This window comes from Dendrobates tinctorius, unplaced genomic scaffold, assembly GCF_039654945.1.
Source record: "Dendrobates tinctorius isolate UK_male_01 unplaced genomic scaffold, ASM3965494v1 ptg000139l, whole genome shotgun sequence".
Taxonomy (NCBI): domain Eukaryota; kingdom Metazoa; phylum Chordata; class Amphibia; order Anura; family Dendrobatidae; genus Dendrobates; species Dendrobates tinctorius.
Genome location: NW_027361807.1, coordinates 12,479,056 through 12,496,353, shown reverse-complemented (window position 1 = coordinate 12,496,353; position 17,298 = coordinate 12,479,056). Strand labels below are relative to the sequence as shown.

The 17,298-nt window shown below is 44.5% G+C and overlaps 1 protein-coding gene across 4 annotated transcripts in view; it reads left to right on the top strand.

The window, feature by feature from the left end:
* The window catches only part of GAS2L3 (growth arrest specific 2 like 3), a 77,526-nt gene that overhangs the window by 33,707 nt on the left and 26,521 nt on the right, over positions 1-17,298 (top strand). For 3 of the 4 annotated variants that reach the window (XM_073545032.1, XM_073545031.1, XM_073545030.1), the window contains exons 2-5: positions 4,777-4,837; positions 6,284-6,334; positions 7,620-7,788; positions 8,217-8,335. In XM_073545032.1, the coding sequence (XP_073401133.1) occupies positions 6,317-6,334; positions 7,620-7,788; positions 8,217-8,335 (306 nt within the window). In that variant the 5' untranslated portion in view covers positions 4,777-4,837; positions 6,284-6,316. The remainder of the gene's footprint in view (positions 1-4,776; positions 4,838-6,283; positions 6,335-7,619; positions 7,789-8,216; positions 8,336-17,298) is intronic. The other variant, XM_073545033.1, reaches the window with a different exon arrangement.

Sequence of the window (17,298 nt, the reverse complement as noted above, 5' to 3'; positions counted from 1 at the left end):
TTAGGAAGCCTTTACAGGTGTTTTTTGTTAATTATAAATTACTGAGATAATGAATTTTAGATTTTCATTGAATGTAAGCCATAATCATCAACATTAACAGAAATAAACAGTTGATATACACCACTCTGTTTGTAATGACTATGAGATTCACTTTTTTATTGAAGAACTGAAATAAATTAACTTTTTGATTTTCTAATTTTGTGAGAAGCACCTGTATATTACATTGAATGTCTCCTTGTAGTGGGGAATTCATCTCACATAGGAGATACTGGGGCTGGAGCATATTATCACATAGTAGATGCTGAAGCCTATATATCATGTAGAAGACACTTGGGCTGGAACATATGGATATAATCCTTCATTGAATGCGCCACAGTGCATAAACTGTCAGTGGTATATGGGCGCAATAATAAGTCCACAGGGTCATACACTACTGTCACAGAGCTGCAGGGGCTTACATACCGTTGGTGCAACCTGTGCAGCAACACAGGGGCCCAAGAGGTAAAAGGCCGACTTCCACCTCCAAAGCAGGATGAATTGTGCATTATGAGCTTTGGATCTCAAAGGGCCTGTATATTGTTGCACAGGGGCCCTTTTCTGTCTGTCAGCTACTGCACAGCGGTGTATGGGCTCTATCATTAGTATATTGGAGTACAGTTAGAGGATAAAATATAACTTACCTAGGCTCCTGACCTACGGTGACATCACCACTCACACCGTGAGATAAGTCTCACGGTGCTAGTTGTGATCTCACCGAGGTCACTGCAGTTCATTGACCCGGCTGGGAACGCAGCCTCCGTGACCTGCAGTAACCTCGATGACGTCACCACTAGTCAATGAGGCTGCGCTGACAGCTTGTTCTCCAGTTGTTTTCAGCCTGGAGGTTACATCTTGGTACTGTCCAGGTTGAAAAGGATTTATCAAAGACATGGATTACGGTGTGGGACAGAATGATGACCTTATGAGGGATATGGTTTTGTTTTTGTTTTTTACAGGAGACGTTGGCTTTAATGGAATCATCTTTAGGTTAGTATAACTGTGTTAAATGAAGTAAAAATCTGAGGGCTGATGGGTGAGTAGTAGTCCCATCAGCCGACACGTGTGATCAGAAGTACACGTTTTATCTCCGGTCACTGCCTCTGATCAGCGGTAAGATCGTTGCCTCCAGTCACAACTTACAGGCTCACGCTGTCATCTGACAGCCAGGGAGCCATGGCTCTCTGACCGGCGGTAACTATCTTACAGCCGATCAGAGGCAGTGTTTTTCGTGCGGTCATGCACATGACAGCGTCGCAAACACTGGATATTCGGGCCCACCATTCAAGTGAATGGGGTTCTGGTACACAAACCAAACTTATTTTTTAACTGTTCGGCCGTACCTGAACGTCCAGGAGTTCACCCATCACTACTCATGTGTGATTTGTGTATGTGCGATCACAAGTTGATGATTTTCCATTCTGTTTCTCTACTGGTCTTGAGAGAGACTGAAGACAAAGCGGTTAGGCTAGTTTCACAATAGCGTTTTGGAGCGCAACGACGGCCGCCGCTAAGCCCCGCCCCCTGCCGCGCCCCGCCGGTAGCTCCGCCTACCGGCGCATGACGCTGCATGCGCCCTGCGTCCCCTATCTTTATCACAGGGGGCGCAGGCCGTGCGCAGTATGCGTTTGGCGGCGCATGCGCCTTTTTGACGGTGCGCCGACGCAACCAAACTGCAGCAGGTTGCGTTTGGCGCAGGTCGGCGCACCGTCAAAAGGACGCATGCGCCGCCAAACGCATACTGCGCACGGCCTGCGCCCCCTGTGATAAAGATAGGGGACGCAGGGCGCATGCAGCGTCATGCGCCGGTGGGCGGAGCTACCGGCGGGGGCACGGCAGGGGGCGGGGCTTAGCGGCGGCCGTGCGCAGGCCGTCGCTGCGCTCCAAAACACTAGTGTGAAACTAGCCTTAGTCGGCACTTGATCAGAAGAATGATAAAAGTAAATGGAACATGGTCAGTCATGTGATGAGCACTGGAACTGTGAAACGGAGTGGAATTCTAACGGTGAGTATATTACACAGTTACGATTCCTCATGTTACCATACCTCGCAAATTTTATACATGTCCCTAAAAACCCCTTTTAGCCTTCACGCATATGACTGCAGCTGCTGGCTGTTATCCCAGTATACCGGACCTCCATAATTGAGGCTTGTGGGCTCTCATACACTATGTTTTGAACTTGTCATTCTTTTTTAATGAAATGATGTGGCATGTGCAGAAAGGCATGGAAATCGTGCTGTGAGAACAAATGTGGTATTATATTGTGTGCCATTCCTAAATATCTGACCCCGTGCCGCTCTGATTTCATATGCTCCGCTAGCTTGTGTGGGTGTAGTGACATGGATGTTTCCAGTCCCGCATGGGGCTGGGAAAGGGAACACTCGCTGACTTTTTAGCACAAGCATTCCCAGTGTTTACTACCAGATGCATGAATATTGGGTTTGTTATAAAAAAAAAAAAAATTCTTCTGGAAAAATGTGAAAAGATCCCAAATGGAACATAGTTTTTCAACTGAAGAGAAGTAATTTAGATTGGAATGATCCAGCCAGCTTTATATACTGTAATCATCTGTAGATTGTGAGCCCTTGTGGGCAGGGTCCGCTCTCATCCTGCACCAGTCGTGACTTGTATTGATTCCGATTACTGTACTTGTATTTATTATGTACACCCCTCCTCACAGATATGGCGCTATAATACATAATAATGACTCATCAGCATCTGCCACAGGTTTAAATGGGTATTGGGAAGCACCTCTTAATAATTATGGAATTTGGGTTATTCGTTCAGTCCCATTGCCACAGGTGTATAAAAATCCAACCCCGGTTGTTGCCTTTTCATTTGTGAAAGAATGGCTCGTTCTAAAGAGCTCACGGATACCAGCGTGGTCCTGTAAGTATGACGCCACTGGTGTAAGTCAGTTTGTAATAATTATTGAAAACATGATTGGTATTATTGAAAAGTGTAAGGTGTAACTCAGCCATGATGTGGAGGCCACGTAAAGTTAGAGTGCTGAGACCCATAGTGCACAAATCACCAATGCGCTAATGACTCAGTCACTGTACAGTCCACACCTCCTCTGGCATAAACACAATTCATAGTGCAGTATGTGGCATAGGCTTCCATGGCCAAGCCTTGCATCACTAAGCACAATAAGTGTTGGATGAACCAACGCATGCCGCTCAGCTGCAGAGACGGACATGCTGCTCGTCGTATATCAATTTATATATATATTTTTTTTTTTTTTTTTTATGCACTAAACTTTACCAGTATGTGCAAGTGACACCAATGTAGCATGAAAAAAAAAAAAACACCACAAAAACTAAGCAAAACCCTTTTTTTTTTAATTTTTTTTTATTTTGGCAGTAAGTTTCTTTCTGCCAAGAGAGCAGCTTTTGCCTGCTGTAAAAAAAACAAAAAAACAAAAAAAAACTTCAAAAACGCAACCTGTGAACATAGCCTCATGGTCTTCTTGTATTATAATTGCACCATAAAATACTAGTGCAAAAAATTTGGCCGGATTCCTACAGCCGTGTTTTGTGATTATAGGTGCGCTGCACGGATCGGCCACGGGGCTCCTGACCTAAATTCGGCAGCCTCATCGAGTCAGGAGACACATGGCTGGTCCATGCGTCATAATTGGACTGCGAAATACAGATGTGTGAGGCTGTGTGCCCACGTTGCGTTTTTTAAGTGTTTCCTCAGCGCTTTTAGACGCGGAAACGCTTAAGAAAAGCATCCAATGTAATCATAATTGAATCCGTACATGTTGTGCTAATGGTGCGTTTTTTTCCGCAGCGGAAACGCTTAGCGGAGCAAAATGCAGCATGTTCAATAATTTTGCGGAAACGCATGCATACAATTGTATTGTAAAAACGCATAGGAAAACGCTTAACAAAAGTGGCAAAACAGCTTACAAAAGCGCTTCATAAAACGCATGTGTTTTCCCGGGAAGAGGGTGTGCGTTTCCGCTCAGGAATATTCTGCTTCAGAAACGCTACGTGGGCACATGGCCTGAATCTGACCTTGGACACTGAAGTGCTTGTGGATCTTGGAAACCTGCAGTCATTTATCTGCTGTCTATTTTTCCTCTGAGGCTATGTGCCCACGTATGCAGAAAATTTCTGCTTCAAAAGCGGACTCCTTCCCAGAAAACGCGCGTTTTATTTCTGCGCAAAAATGTGCGTTTTTGATGTGTTTTTTTTTCCATGTGTCTTCTGACTCATAGAAAATAGCTAAAAACGCGGACTTTTCCGCTAAATTAATGAGCATGCTGCGTTTTTTTTTTTACCGCAAAGCGTTTTTTTGCGGAAAAATACTCATCGATGTGCGGAATTCATTTAAAATGAATGGGATGCGTCTTGTATGTGTTTTTGAAGCGTTTTGACCAGGACAAATGCTTCAAAAATGCGAAAAAAATGCTTCCGTGGGCACACAGCCTTACACTGATGGTGTGTAATGCAGCTGGATGCTAATGTGTGGTCACAATTACCTCTCTGATCTCTTTAGACATTGTGGCAGTGGCCTTTGGGCAATTTTCATCAGTTATTTGCATATTTTTCAAGCAAAACCAAAAGTACATAAAACTATAAACTCCTGGTTTAGGCTTTAGTATGTAGCTGCAAAATCCTGACAAATTCTGCCCTCGTAAAAGTGCCCTTATTCTTTTGCCCCCACAGTTTTGCTCGTTATCTATGTAGTTAAGCAGTGTTCATTTATTTGTGGAATGTTTTTCCCCTAAGGTCATGGCGGCCAGAATTCATTTGTAGTGCAGCCCATGTTGGACGGTTCCTGAAGATCCAGGTGGGTTTTCTCTTGAGTCTGGTCTCAAGCCTTGAGCAGACCATTCTTCTTCAAGGTATAATGCTAGTTGCACACTGAGTTTGGGAGCTTTCCCACGATAAATATATACTTTAATACTTCATATGGTGGCAAATGCCTTATCTACCCTGACCGAGGCGTAGAACTTGATGTGACACTGCGTTTGCTCGCAGTGATGGCATCTCAAGCCTTATACAGTGAAGAAGGGACTGGTCTTGTCCTAAAACTGGTTGATTATTGTGCACCCTAATATTATAGAAATCAAATGAAAGATCATGTCTACTAGACTTATATATTGGCCATAAAATGTGGAGTATCGTTAACTTATAGTCTTGGTGTAAGAACCCCACTGATATAATATCAATGACCGATCCCACGGATAGGTCATCTGTCTGTTATAAACGGACAACCCTGTCAAGATGGATACAGTTCAATAAATGGTAATCGCTGCTGAGCACTACAGATCCGCTTCCATTCATATGCATATGAGCTGGTTGTCAGTACCGGCAGCGGCTGCTACACTATGAATGCCGCTGAATATCACAGCTCCATGTAATGTTCACATTCGGTCATTGCTAATGACAGATGATTTCTTGGGGTGTCAGACCTCATAATTTACTGATAGGTGGGAGTCCATCCCCTGGTATCTGCACCGATCGGCATGACTGGGAACTTTTATCCCCTTTAGAACAGAAAGGCAGTGCACTACTTTACCACTGTTCCATCTATTCCCCGTGGGTCTGTGCTTCACTTCCAAAAGAAGAAAAATTCCCTGTTCTGCCAAGTGGTGCAGGTCCCAGTAATCAGGCCCTCAGCTATAAGCGAGTTATCCTTTATCCTTTATGCAGGTGGTAAATTGTTTTACTGGACAATCCTAGTTGTGACTGTCCTGCAGCTCAATCCCAATCACTGCGCTGCGGTACCAAGCACCGATGCCCATATGGACGAGCAACTGTGCCTGTAGAAAGTGCGAAGGTACACACTGGGGTCCACAGGGTCAGATCCCCTTCCATCAAACAATACCACTGATGGCTTGGCCTTGAGACACGTCGAGTGTCAAAGAAAAAAAATCACTTGTAGGATTTTTTTTTGAGACTATAGAACACCTTTTTAAGAGAACCCAAAATTGCCTCATCCCTGTTGTGATAGATCTGCCAATAATGGGAAGTTTTGTGCTTCCTATATAAAACTGTTTAGAATCCTTGGTGCTTTTCAAAGGTAAATCAAATTCAGTTGTCATTCATAATGATTGCCATCTTCATTGCTAGTTGGAAAGTCCTATATATCTGGGCTTCCAGCTGGCTCATGGTTGACTGCTCCCTTGGAATAGCGACCCATAGTACTGAATATGCAGGGGACCTATATATTGGACTGTGTTCATTTACATCTGTAAGTAAACTTCTGTACTATTTTTTTTTTTTTTTGTAGCAGTTTTAGAAATTGAGCATAATCTGAAGAGATATGAATCCAGCAATTCAGGTAAATAACCCCTATTTTACAACTACTACGCCTCCCCTTCTACCTTCATATAATGGAAGTAGTAGTCTTCAGCTTTTGGTTTTGCAGCTTTTGAACCACTCCAACTACCAGTATTCCTTGACGGTAACAAGCGGCACAGTGCCGATCGCTGCTTTATCACGGTTTTGCCTAAGCATTCTTTTTAATTCTTGTGTGTAAAGGCCGCCATACACATTAGATGGCTGTCGGCATAACTATTCTTTGGCCATCTCTGCCCTCTCAGCCATACACGAGAGCTCTCATTCGGCCATGTGCCCCTATGTTTTGCATGTGGGAGCTGGTGTCTCCTTATCTTGAGGAGATCAAAAGTATCAGCAGTCTGAATTTGGACATGCCAGACCCATAACTCCGACAATCACTTGTCTGGCGCTCGCATACACATTAGACTGCCGGCCAAACCCATCTATCGGCGGGACATTAATCTGTGGATGGGAGGCTCACTACACCCTAATTATTTCCCTGAAACAGTTACCATATGCAATTAATTGATGTCACGGTGGCCTCCTAATACATACTATGCTGCTGATGTCACAATGATTTATTGATGTAATCATGTACCATTTCCTTCCTTTAATATATCATGGCCTCCTTATATAATCCTGCCATCTGTAATATAGCATTGACCTCACTGTGGCAAAAATTAATAGCCTCAACATTCTCAATATAGCATGATAGTATCAGGGTGTTGTGAAATCAATGTAGCATTGCATCATCATGATATCACTAATATGGCATTATGACCTCGTTAAGATATGAATGATGTCTATTGATTTCAGGGTCATGATGTCATAATGCTGTATCCAATCCATAATAACAATGTCTCAATGCTATATTGATCCCACGGTGGTCATTGTGCTTTATTGATGATTTAATAAAGCCTTTTTGAGAACATCCTAATACTATATACATGGTGTTCCAATGGTATTCTTGTATATTGATGTTGTGATGTTTTCAGAATGTCATATTGATGAAGTCACCATGATTCATGATGTTATAGCTATATGATTTCATAATGATGCCCTAATGCTATAATTGCAGCAGGATGTCCTAATGCTATAATGATGATGACACCATGTTACGGTGCTGTGTTCATGTCATGATGGTTTGATACATGGAAATCAACATTCATCTAGTAGATTCAATGCAGTATAGTGGCTGCAGTGGTGAGGTGACAAGTACAGTATGTAATCCTTTGGAATCCCTTTTCTGAAAGTGGAAACCTCCCTTACTATTATTTATTGCCTAGGTTTGGTTTGGAGAGGACCTTCCATTAAGTCCAAGAAGCCCTCTAACTCCAAGACATGGCCCAGGTCTGTCGGACGTTTCTCAGTATGATCAGTGGTTGGCTGTTCGCCATGAAGCCTCCCTTGTCCCTATGCAGGAAGATCTGGCAATATGGTTAAGTGGCTTGTTAGGTAAGTCATTGACGTTCACGATGTGGTAACTATGTGACTTGACGCCGTTTACCAGCACCTTGTGTGCTTAGGGCTAAACTTTTTTATTTTATTTATTTTTTTGGAGCGCTCAAAACAATGAATTTTTCCAGTTAAATGCTCCTTTTTGGAGGCATTTTATATTTCGTGACTATTTTGAGATTTTAGGAAACACATTTTCAGAACTATTTCAATTGTTTTTTTTTCTCTGCCCAATGTACCGTAATTACCAACCTGTAGTGGTCAGTTGCTGCAGCAGTTTTTGGCTTTACCATAACTAGAATTATTTGTATGTAAGAGGATCATTGCATTTTTATGTGATTTATTCACATATCACGAGTGTTACTGCTAATGCTTTAATGTATAAATAAACCCTATAGCACCTCTTCAAAATGATTGTGTTTTTCTAGGTGTAGAGGTTAGAGCGGAGCGATTTATGGACGATCTCGACAATGGCGTTCATCTGTGCCAGCTAATTCATGTCGTACAACACACGATGAGACAATGCTGCACGGCTGACGAGCTAGTGGTAAGTGTATACGTTTGACGTATGCGGTGTAAAAAAAAAAAAAAGACGTTCAAAACATCGGTTGCAATATGTAACGGGAAAACCTAGAAAAGGAAAATAAAAAACATTTAAACACATGCTGTTGCGCTAGAACCGGTTTCCTAAGCCCAAAACTGGCACTGGGGTACAACCCATGTGACTGGCACGATAACCGATAGAGCCATGAGGATATCTGAAATCGTCAGGGATAGACACCACCACTCTATTGTGACATTGTAATCAATACAGAATAAAGATACACGTACACAGATAATAGAGATATTGCTGATATAAAGAATATAAGAGACAAACATTTTCGGGCCAATATACCATAACGGCACCAAAAATCACGAAGAGATCCAGTATGAGAATAAAATATCAAATTTTATTGGAAAAAACATTAAAATTATTATAAAATTACAAAAATGCCCCACAGGAGGTGCTCATTCATGCCATTAGTTGTTATAGTCACACAGACAAATGTGAATCCTTGCACATAAGTAATTATAAATAATTTCCAACAAGAGTATAATATCTCTATAGATGTAGAGAATATTCACACCACAGTATTAAAAAAAAATATATTGAATATAAATCAGGCCGATATATGTAACTTAATTAAATAACCTCAGTGTCAAAGTAACTGAATATATCGTGACTGAAAGAAAAAAAAAAATACTGTGGAAATAATCAGTGACAACACTACAGGCAACTCACTCTGAATGTAATAGAGACCCACATTAAATTGCACCTGAGTGAAGGTAACCCAGTCTGATATATGCTGCTGGTAAAAGTAAATTACCTCAATGTCAGCACAATTAACCCCTTCACTACCAAGGATGGTTTGCACGTTCATGACCGGGCCAATTTTTACAATTCTGACCACTGTCCCTTTATGAGGTAATAACTCTGGAACGCTTCCATGGATCCCGGTGATTCTGACATTGTTTTCTCGTGACATATTGTACTTCATGTTAGTGGTAAAATTTCTTCGATATAACTTTGGTTTATTTGTGAAAAAACAGAAATTTGGCGAAAACGTTGAAAATTTCGAAATTTTCCAACTTTGAATTTTTATGCCCTTAAATCACAGCGATACGGCACACAAAAAGCTTAAGTAACATTTCCCACACGTTTACTTTACATCAGCACAATTTTGGAACCAAAATTTTTTTTTTTCGTTAGGAAGTTATAAGGGTTAAAAGTTGACCAGCGATTTCTCATTTTTGCAACACCATTTTATTTTTACGGACCACATCACATTTGAAGCCACTTTGAGGGGTCTATATGATAGAAAATACCCAAAAGTGACACCATTCTAAAAACTGCACCCCTTAAGGTGCTCAAAACCACATTCAAGAAGTTTATTAACCCTTCAGGTGCGTCACAGGAATTTTTTGAATATTTAAAAAAAAGGAACATTTAACTTTTTTTCACAAAAAAAATACTTCAGGTTCAATTTTTTTTTATTTTACCAAGGGTAACAGGAGAAATTGGACTGCAAAAGTTATTGTGCAATTTGTCCTGAGTACGCTGATACCTGATATGTGGGGGGAACCACTGTTTCGGTTTATGGCAGAGCTCAGAAGGGAAGGAGCGCTGTTTGACTTTTTCACTGCAAAATTGGCTGGAATTCAGATCGGACGCCATGTCACGTTTGGTGAGCCCCTGATGTACCTAAACGTTGGAAACCCGCCACAAGTGACCCCATTTTGGAAACTAGACCCCCCCCAAGGAACTTATCTAGATATGTGGTGAGAACTTGAACCCACAAGGGCTTCACAGACGTTTATAACGTACAGCGGTACAATTAAAAAATCATATTTTTTCCACAAAAATGATCTTTTCACCCCAATTGTTATTTTCCCAAAGGTAACAGAACCCTAAAAGTTATTGTGCAATTTGTCCTGAGTACGCTGATATCCCATATTTGGGTGTAAACGACTATTTGGGCGCATGGCAGAGCTCGGAAGGGAAGCAGCGCCATTTGACTTTTTTGGCTGGAATTGAGATCGGACACCATGTCGCATTTGGAAAGCCCCTGATGTACCAAAACAGTGGAAACCCCCCACAAATGACACCATTTTGGAAACTAGACCCCCCAAGGAACTTATCTAGATGTGTGGTGAGAACTTTGAACCCCCCCAGTGCTTCACAGAAGTTTATAATGCCCGGGCGTGAAAATAAAAAAATCGTATTTTTTCCACAAACATTATCTTTTAGTCCCCAATTTTTTTATTTTCTCAAGGGTACCAGGAGAAATTGGACCCCAAACGTTGTTGTCCAATTTGTCCCGAGTACGCTGATACCCCCATATGTGGGAGAAAACTACTGTATGGGCACACGTCGGGGCTCGGAAGGGAAGTAGTGACGTTTTGGAATGCAGACTTTGATGGAATAGTCTGCGGGTGTCAGGTTGCCTTTGGAGAGCCTCTGATGTGCCTAAACTATTCAAACTTCCCACAAGTGACCCCCATTTTGGAAACTAGAACCCCGCGGAACTTATCTAGATGTGTGGTGAGCACTTTGAACCCCCAAGTGCTTCACAGAAGTTTATAACGCCCAGGCGTGAAAATAAAAAAATCATATTTTTTTTCCACAAAAATGATATTTTTGCCCCCAATTTTTTATTTTCCTAAGGGCAACATGAGAAATAGGACCCCAAAAATTGTTTTGCAGTTTGTCCTGAGTAGGCTGATACCCCATATGTGGTGGTAAAACACTGTTTGGGCGCATGGCAGAGCTTGGAAGGGAAGGAGCACCATTTGACTTTTTCAACGGAGAATTGGCTGGAATTGAGGTCAGACGCCATGTTGTGTTTGGAGAGCACCTGATGTGCCCAAACAGTGGAAACCCCCCAATTATAACTCCAACCCTAACCCCAACACACCTCTAACCCTAATCTCAGCCCTAACCCTAATGGGAAAATGGAAATAAATACATTTTTTAAATTTTATTATTTTTCCCTAACTAAGGCGGTGATAACGGGGGGTTTGATTTACTATTTATGGCGGTTTTTATGTTTGGCAGCTGTCACACGCTAAAAGACGCTTTTTATTGTAAAAATAGTTTTTGCATCACCACACTTTGAGAGCTGTAATTTTTCCATATTTTGACCCACTGAGTCATGTGAGGTCTTATTTTTGAGGGACGAGTTGACGTTTTTATTGGTACCATTTTCGGGCATGTGAGATTTTTTTATCACTTTTTATTCCGATTTTTGGGGCGCAGAATGAACAAAAACCAGCGTTTCATGAATTTCTTTTGGGGGGGGGGGGTGCGTTTACACCGTTCCACGTGCGGTAAAATTGATAAAGCCCTTTTATTCTTCGGGTCAGTATGGTTACAGCGATGCCTCATTTAGGTCTTTTTTTATGTTTTGGCGCGTTTATGCAATGAAAACAATTTTATATAAAAAATTATTTTTGCATCGCTTTATTCTGTGAGCTATAATTTTTTTATTTTTTCGCTGATGACGCTGTGTGGCAGCTCGTTTTTTGCGGGACAAGATGACGTTTTCAGCGGTACCATGGATATTTATATGCGTCTTTTTGATCGCGCGTTATTGCACTTTTTGTTCGGCAGTATGATAATAAATCATTATTTTTTACCTCGTTTTTTATTTTTTAAGGGGTTCGCTAAAGGGGTTAACTAATGGGACAGTTTTATAGGGCGGGTCTTTACGGACGTGGCGATACCAAATATGTGTACTTTTATTGTTTTGTTTTTTTTGTTATTTCCAAAAAATGAATTTATTAGGGAATATTTTTTTTTTTTTCAATTTATTTAGCGATTTTTTTTTTTTTTTTTTTTTTTTTTAAATTATTTTTTACACTTTTTTTTTTTTAACTTTATTACATTGTCCCAGGTGGGACATCACTGTCCTGTGACAGATCGCTGATCTGTCACATTACAGATTGCTGTGACAGATCAGCTATCTGTGACAGGCACTACATATTGGAGCCGGGGACCTGCAGGGAAGGAGACCCCCCCCCCCCCCGCAGCAGAGCTGCACATTGCGCTGCACACTGCGCTGCTGTGGGGGGCTCAGGGAAGCACAGAGGGAGCCCCCTCCCTGCCGATGCTTCCCTTTAACCCCTGGTACACCGCAATAGTGTTTGATCGCGGTGTGCCAGGGGTTAACGTGTTGGGGGCGGTCCGTGACCGCCCCTGACACATTGTGCCGGGTGTCAGGTGTGGTAATCAGCTGACACCCGGCCGCGATCAGCGGCACTCACCACGTGAGCACCGCTGATCGCACTAGACGTACTATTCCGTCCTTGGGACTTAGGTCCCAGGTCACATGGACGGAATAGTACGTCCATTGTAGGAAAGGGATTAAATAATATGACGGCTGAGAAAGTACTAGAGGATTGCTGCATAAATCCACAAAGGTTCAAAATAAAGGTAAAAAAGGGTAATACCTATGAAAACGCTGATGCCAGGTCTCTGATGAATGTGAAGGACGCGACCTCCTTCACCCCTGTCAACACGCCCCTGGAAGAAGCTAGTGCGAAACAGGTGTTGGGGTGAAGGAGGTCGCGTCATTCACATTCACCAGAGACCTGGCATTAGCGTTTTCATAGGTATTACCTTTTTTTACCTTTAGTTTGAACCTTTGTGGATTTATGCAGCAATCCTCTAGTACTTTCTCAGCCGTGATATTATTTAATCGTGCTGACATTGAGGTGATTTACATTTACCTGCAGCATATATCAGACTGGGTTACCTTAACTCAGGTGCAATTTAATGTGGGTCTCTATTACATTCAGAGTGAGTTGCCTGTAGTGTTGTCACAGATTATTTCCACACAGTATTTTTTTTTTTCAGTCAAGATATATTCAGTTACTTTGACACTGAGGTTATTTAATTAAGTTACATATATCGGGCCTGATTTATATTCAATGTATTTTTTAATACTGTGGTGTGAATATTCTCTACAGCTATAGAGATATTATACTCTTGTTGGAAATTATTTATAATTACTTATGTGCAAGGATTCACATTTGTCTGTGTGACTATAATAACTAATGGCATGAATGTTTTGAGCGCATCCTGCTGGGCATTTTTGTAATTTTATAATATTTTTAATGTTTTTTCAATAAAACAGGATTTTTTGGGTTGCTTACCGTAAAATCTGTTTCTCGGAGCCTTCATTGGGGGACACAGAGACCATGGGTGTATGCTGCTGACACTAGGAGGCTGACACTATGCACAAAAAAAGGTTAGCTCCTCCTCCGCAGTGTACACCCCACCGACCGGCAGGAAGTTCCTCAGTTAGTGAGAAAGCAGTAGGAGAAGTAACAGAATAGATTGAAAACAGAACAAACAACTCAACTGTAACAAACCGACAAACATAAGAACAGGAGTTGTAGAACATGGGAGGGTGCTGTGTCCCCCAATGAAGGCTCCGAGAAACAGATTTTACGGTAAGCAACCCAAAAAATCCTGTTTTCTCGGTCGCCTTATTGGGGGACACAGAGACCATGGGACGTCCCAAAGCAGTCCCTGGGGTGGGAAACAAACTTCCATCAGGCCAGTGGACTCGCCACCGCAGCCTGCAGAATCCTTCTACCTAGGCTGGCGTCCGCCGAAGCGTAGGTGTGGACCCTGTAGAATTTCACAAAGGTGTGAACCGATGACCACGTTGCAGTCTTGCAAAGCTGCAGCGCGGAAGCTCTGTGGCGCACCGCCCAGGAGGCACCCACCGTCCGGGTAGAGTGCGCTCTGATCCTTGGAGGGGCCACTCGATGCTTGACCCGGTATGCCTCCAAAATTGCCGATCTGATCCAGCGCGCAATAGTGGCCTTTGAGGCTGGGTGATGAACAGAGAGTCTGACTTCCGCAAGGAAGTCGTCCGGGCTAGATAGACTCTCAATGCCCTGACTAGGTCCAGCTTGTTCAAAGACCGCTCCCGAGGGTGAGCTGGGCTCGGGCAGAAGGATGGCAGAACAATGTCCTCATTGAGGTGAAACGAAGATGCCACCTTCGGAAGAAAAGAGGGCGGAGGCCGCAGAACTACCTTGTCCTGATGAAGGACCAAAAAAGGAGAGCGGCAAGAAAGTACCGCTAATTCCGACCCGCGCCGGATGGAGGTAATGGCCACCAGAAAGGCCACTTTCCAAGAAAGGAGGGAAAGGGAAACGTCCCTGAGAGGTTCAAAAGGAGGACCCTGCAGAACCTGAAGAACCAAATTAAGATCCCAAGGATCCACGGGAGCTCGGTACGGAGGAACCGTGTGAGCCACACCCTGGAGGAAGGTTTTGACCTGGGGCCGGGAGGCCAGTGTTTTCTGAAATAAAATGGACAGTGCCGAAACTTGACCCTTCAAGGAACTGAGAAGCAAGCCCCGCATCCAGCCCTGTCTGAAGAAACGCCAGAATAGAAGGGAGCGAAAAAACCAAGGGCGCGATGTCATTGGCCTCACACCAGGAGAAATAGGCTTTCCAAGTACGGTAATAGATCTTCGAAGAAGAAGGCTTTCTGGCGCGGATCATGGTATGAATTACCCGATCAGAGAATCCTGCCCGTCTCAAAACCTCGGTCTCAACAGCCACGCCGTTAAATTGAGCGACCGAGAATTGGGGTGGCAAATCGGGCCTTGAGACAGCAGATCTGCCCGTCGGGAAGCTTCCAGGGGGAGTCCGCGAGAAGGTTGACAATGTCTGCGAACCAAGACCTTCTGGGCCAATTCGGGGCGATGAGGATGACTGGAATCCCCTCTGCTTTGATTTTCTTCAACAACTTGGGAAGAAGAGGCAGAGGAGGGAACAGGTAGGGGAGCACGAACTGTGACCAAGGGATGGCCAGAGCGTCGGCGCCCACTGCCAGAGGGTCCCGAGACCTGGACACGAATTGTGGGACTTTCCTGTTGAGGCGAGATGCCATGAGGTCTACATCCGGGGTTCCCCAGCGACGGCAGAGCAGATGAAACACCTGGATGTAGGGACCATTCCCCTGCCGCGAGACCCTCGCGGCTGAGGAAATCGGCGGCCCAGTTGTCCACGCCGGGAATGTGAACCGCGGAAATCGTTGGAACAAAGGTCTCTGCCCATTGAAGAATTCTGGACACTTCCGCCAGGGCTGAGACACTCCGTGTCCCCCCTTGGCGGTTGATATACGCCACCGCTGTGGCATTGTCTGTCTGAATCCTGACAGGCAGGCCCTTGAGGTGCCTTTCCCAGTGGACGAGAGCTAGATGGATCGCCCGTATCTCTAGGACATTGATCTGCAGAGCTGATTCCTGAGACGACCATCGACCCTGAACAGTGTGATTGCAGAACACTGCACCCCAGCCGATGAGGCTGGCGTCCGTAGTGACAATCTGCCAGTGAACGGGAAGAAAAGACCGCCCCAAGAGAATGAGGGGAGACGTCAACCACCAGTTGAGAGACCGCCTGATCCGGCAGGAAAGGCGAACCGGACGATCCAGAGACAGAGCCGACCTGTTCCACCTGGACAAAATGGCCTGCTGGAGTGGCCTGGCGTGAAATTGGGCAAAGGGAACTGCCTCTATCGCCGCCACCGTCTTCCCCAGGACCCTCATGGCTGTCCTGAGGGATGGAAATCGTGTGATCTGTAATGATTGCACGCCCTGCTGCAGGGAAAGATTCTTGTCTTGTGGGAGAAATACCCTTGACCGACGAGTGTCGAACAGAAGGCCCAGAAACACAAGGCGTTGAGTAGGGACCAGACAGGACTTTTCCCGGTTGACGATCCACCCAAAACTGGACAGGGTGTCTAGAACGATCGCCACACTTAGGCGGGCCTGTTGAAAGGAGGGGGCCTTGATCAGGATATTGTCGAGGTACGGAAAAAGAACGAGACCTCTGATCCTCAACAAGGCCATCAACGCCGCCATAATCTTCGTGAAGACTCTGGGAGCGGTGGCGAGCCCGAAAGGAAGCACGACGAACTGGTAATGTTCGTGAAGAATCGCAAACCGCAGGAACTTCTGATGTCCGGGAAATATGGGCACATGTAGATAGGCATCTTGGATGTCTATGGAACCCATGAATACCTGCTCCTCCATGGAAGCAATTACCGAGCGAACTGACTCCATCCGGAAGTGGCGAAGGTGAACTCTCTTGTTGAGTAACTTGAGATCCAAGATGGGTCGAACTGTCCCGTCCTTTTTCGGCACCACAAACAGGTTTGAATAAAACCCTGTGAAGCGTTCCGATTCGGGAACGGGCACAATCACCCCGGAACTGAGAAGAGAGGCGATGGCCGAACCGAACCCCGGGACCAAGGCCGGATCCCTCGGCGGATGGGATTGTAAGAAACGATCCCGTGGAAGAGAAATGAACTCTATTTTGTATCCTGTTGATACAACCTCTCTGACCCAAGCGTCCTTTACTGAGGCGAGCCAGACGTCGCTGAAGAAGAGAAGTCGACCTCCCAATTGGAAGGGACCCACGGGAGACCGATGGTAGTCATGCGGACGTAGACCGTCCAGATGTAGATCTGGACGGTCTTCCCTGGGAAGAGTGGGACCGCCAGGACGGAGTGGGCCTGAAGGAAACCTTCTTTCTTTCCTTACGTGCCTGTGGCCTTTGCTGGTTGGAAGGGTTTTCCGCCGTATTGAATCGGCGGAAAGTCCGAAAGGGACGAAACTGACGCCTTGGAGGAGGTCTGCGAGGCTTGGAGGGGAGAAGAGAACTCGTACCTCCGGTAGCGTCCTTAATAATCTGATCCAATTGTGATCCGAAGAGATGCACTCCCTGAAAAGGCAGATTGGTCAGAGACTTTTTAGAGGACAAGTCCGCCTGCCAGGCCTTGAGCCAAATTGTACGTCGGATTGCCACGATGTTACTTGACGCCTGAACTGCGCAAGATGCGGCATCCAAGGAGGCAGAAAGCAGATAATCCCCCGCATGGGAAATCTGATTGGCGAGATCGGCCAAATGCTCTGGTCGTGCCTTATCCAGAATGCCCTGCCGAAG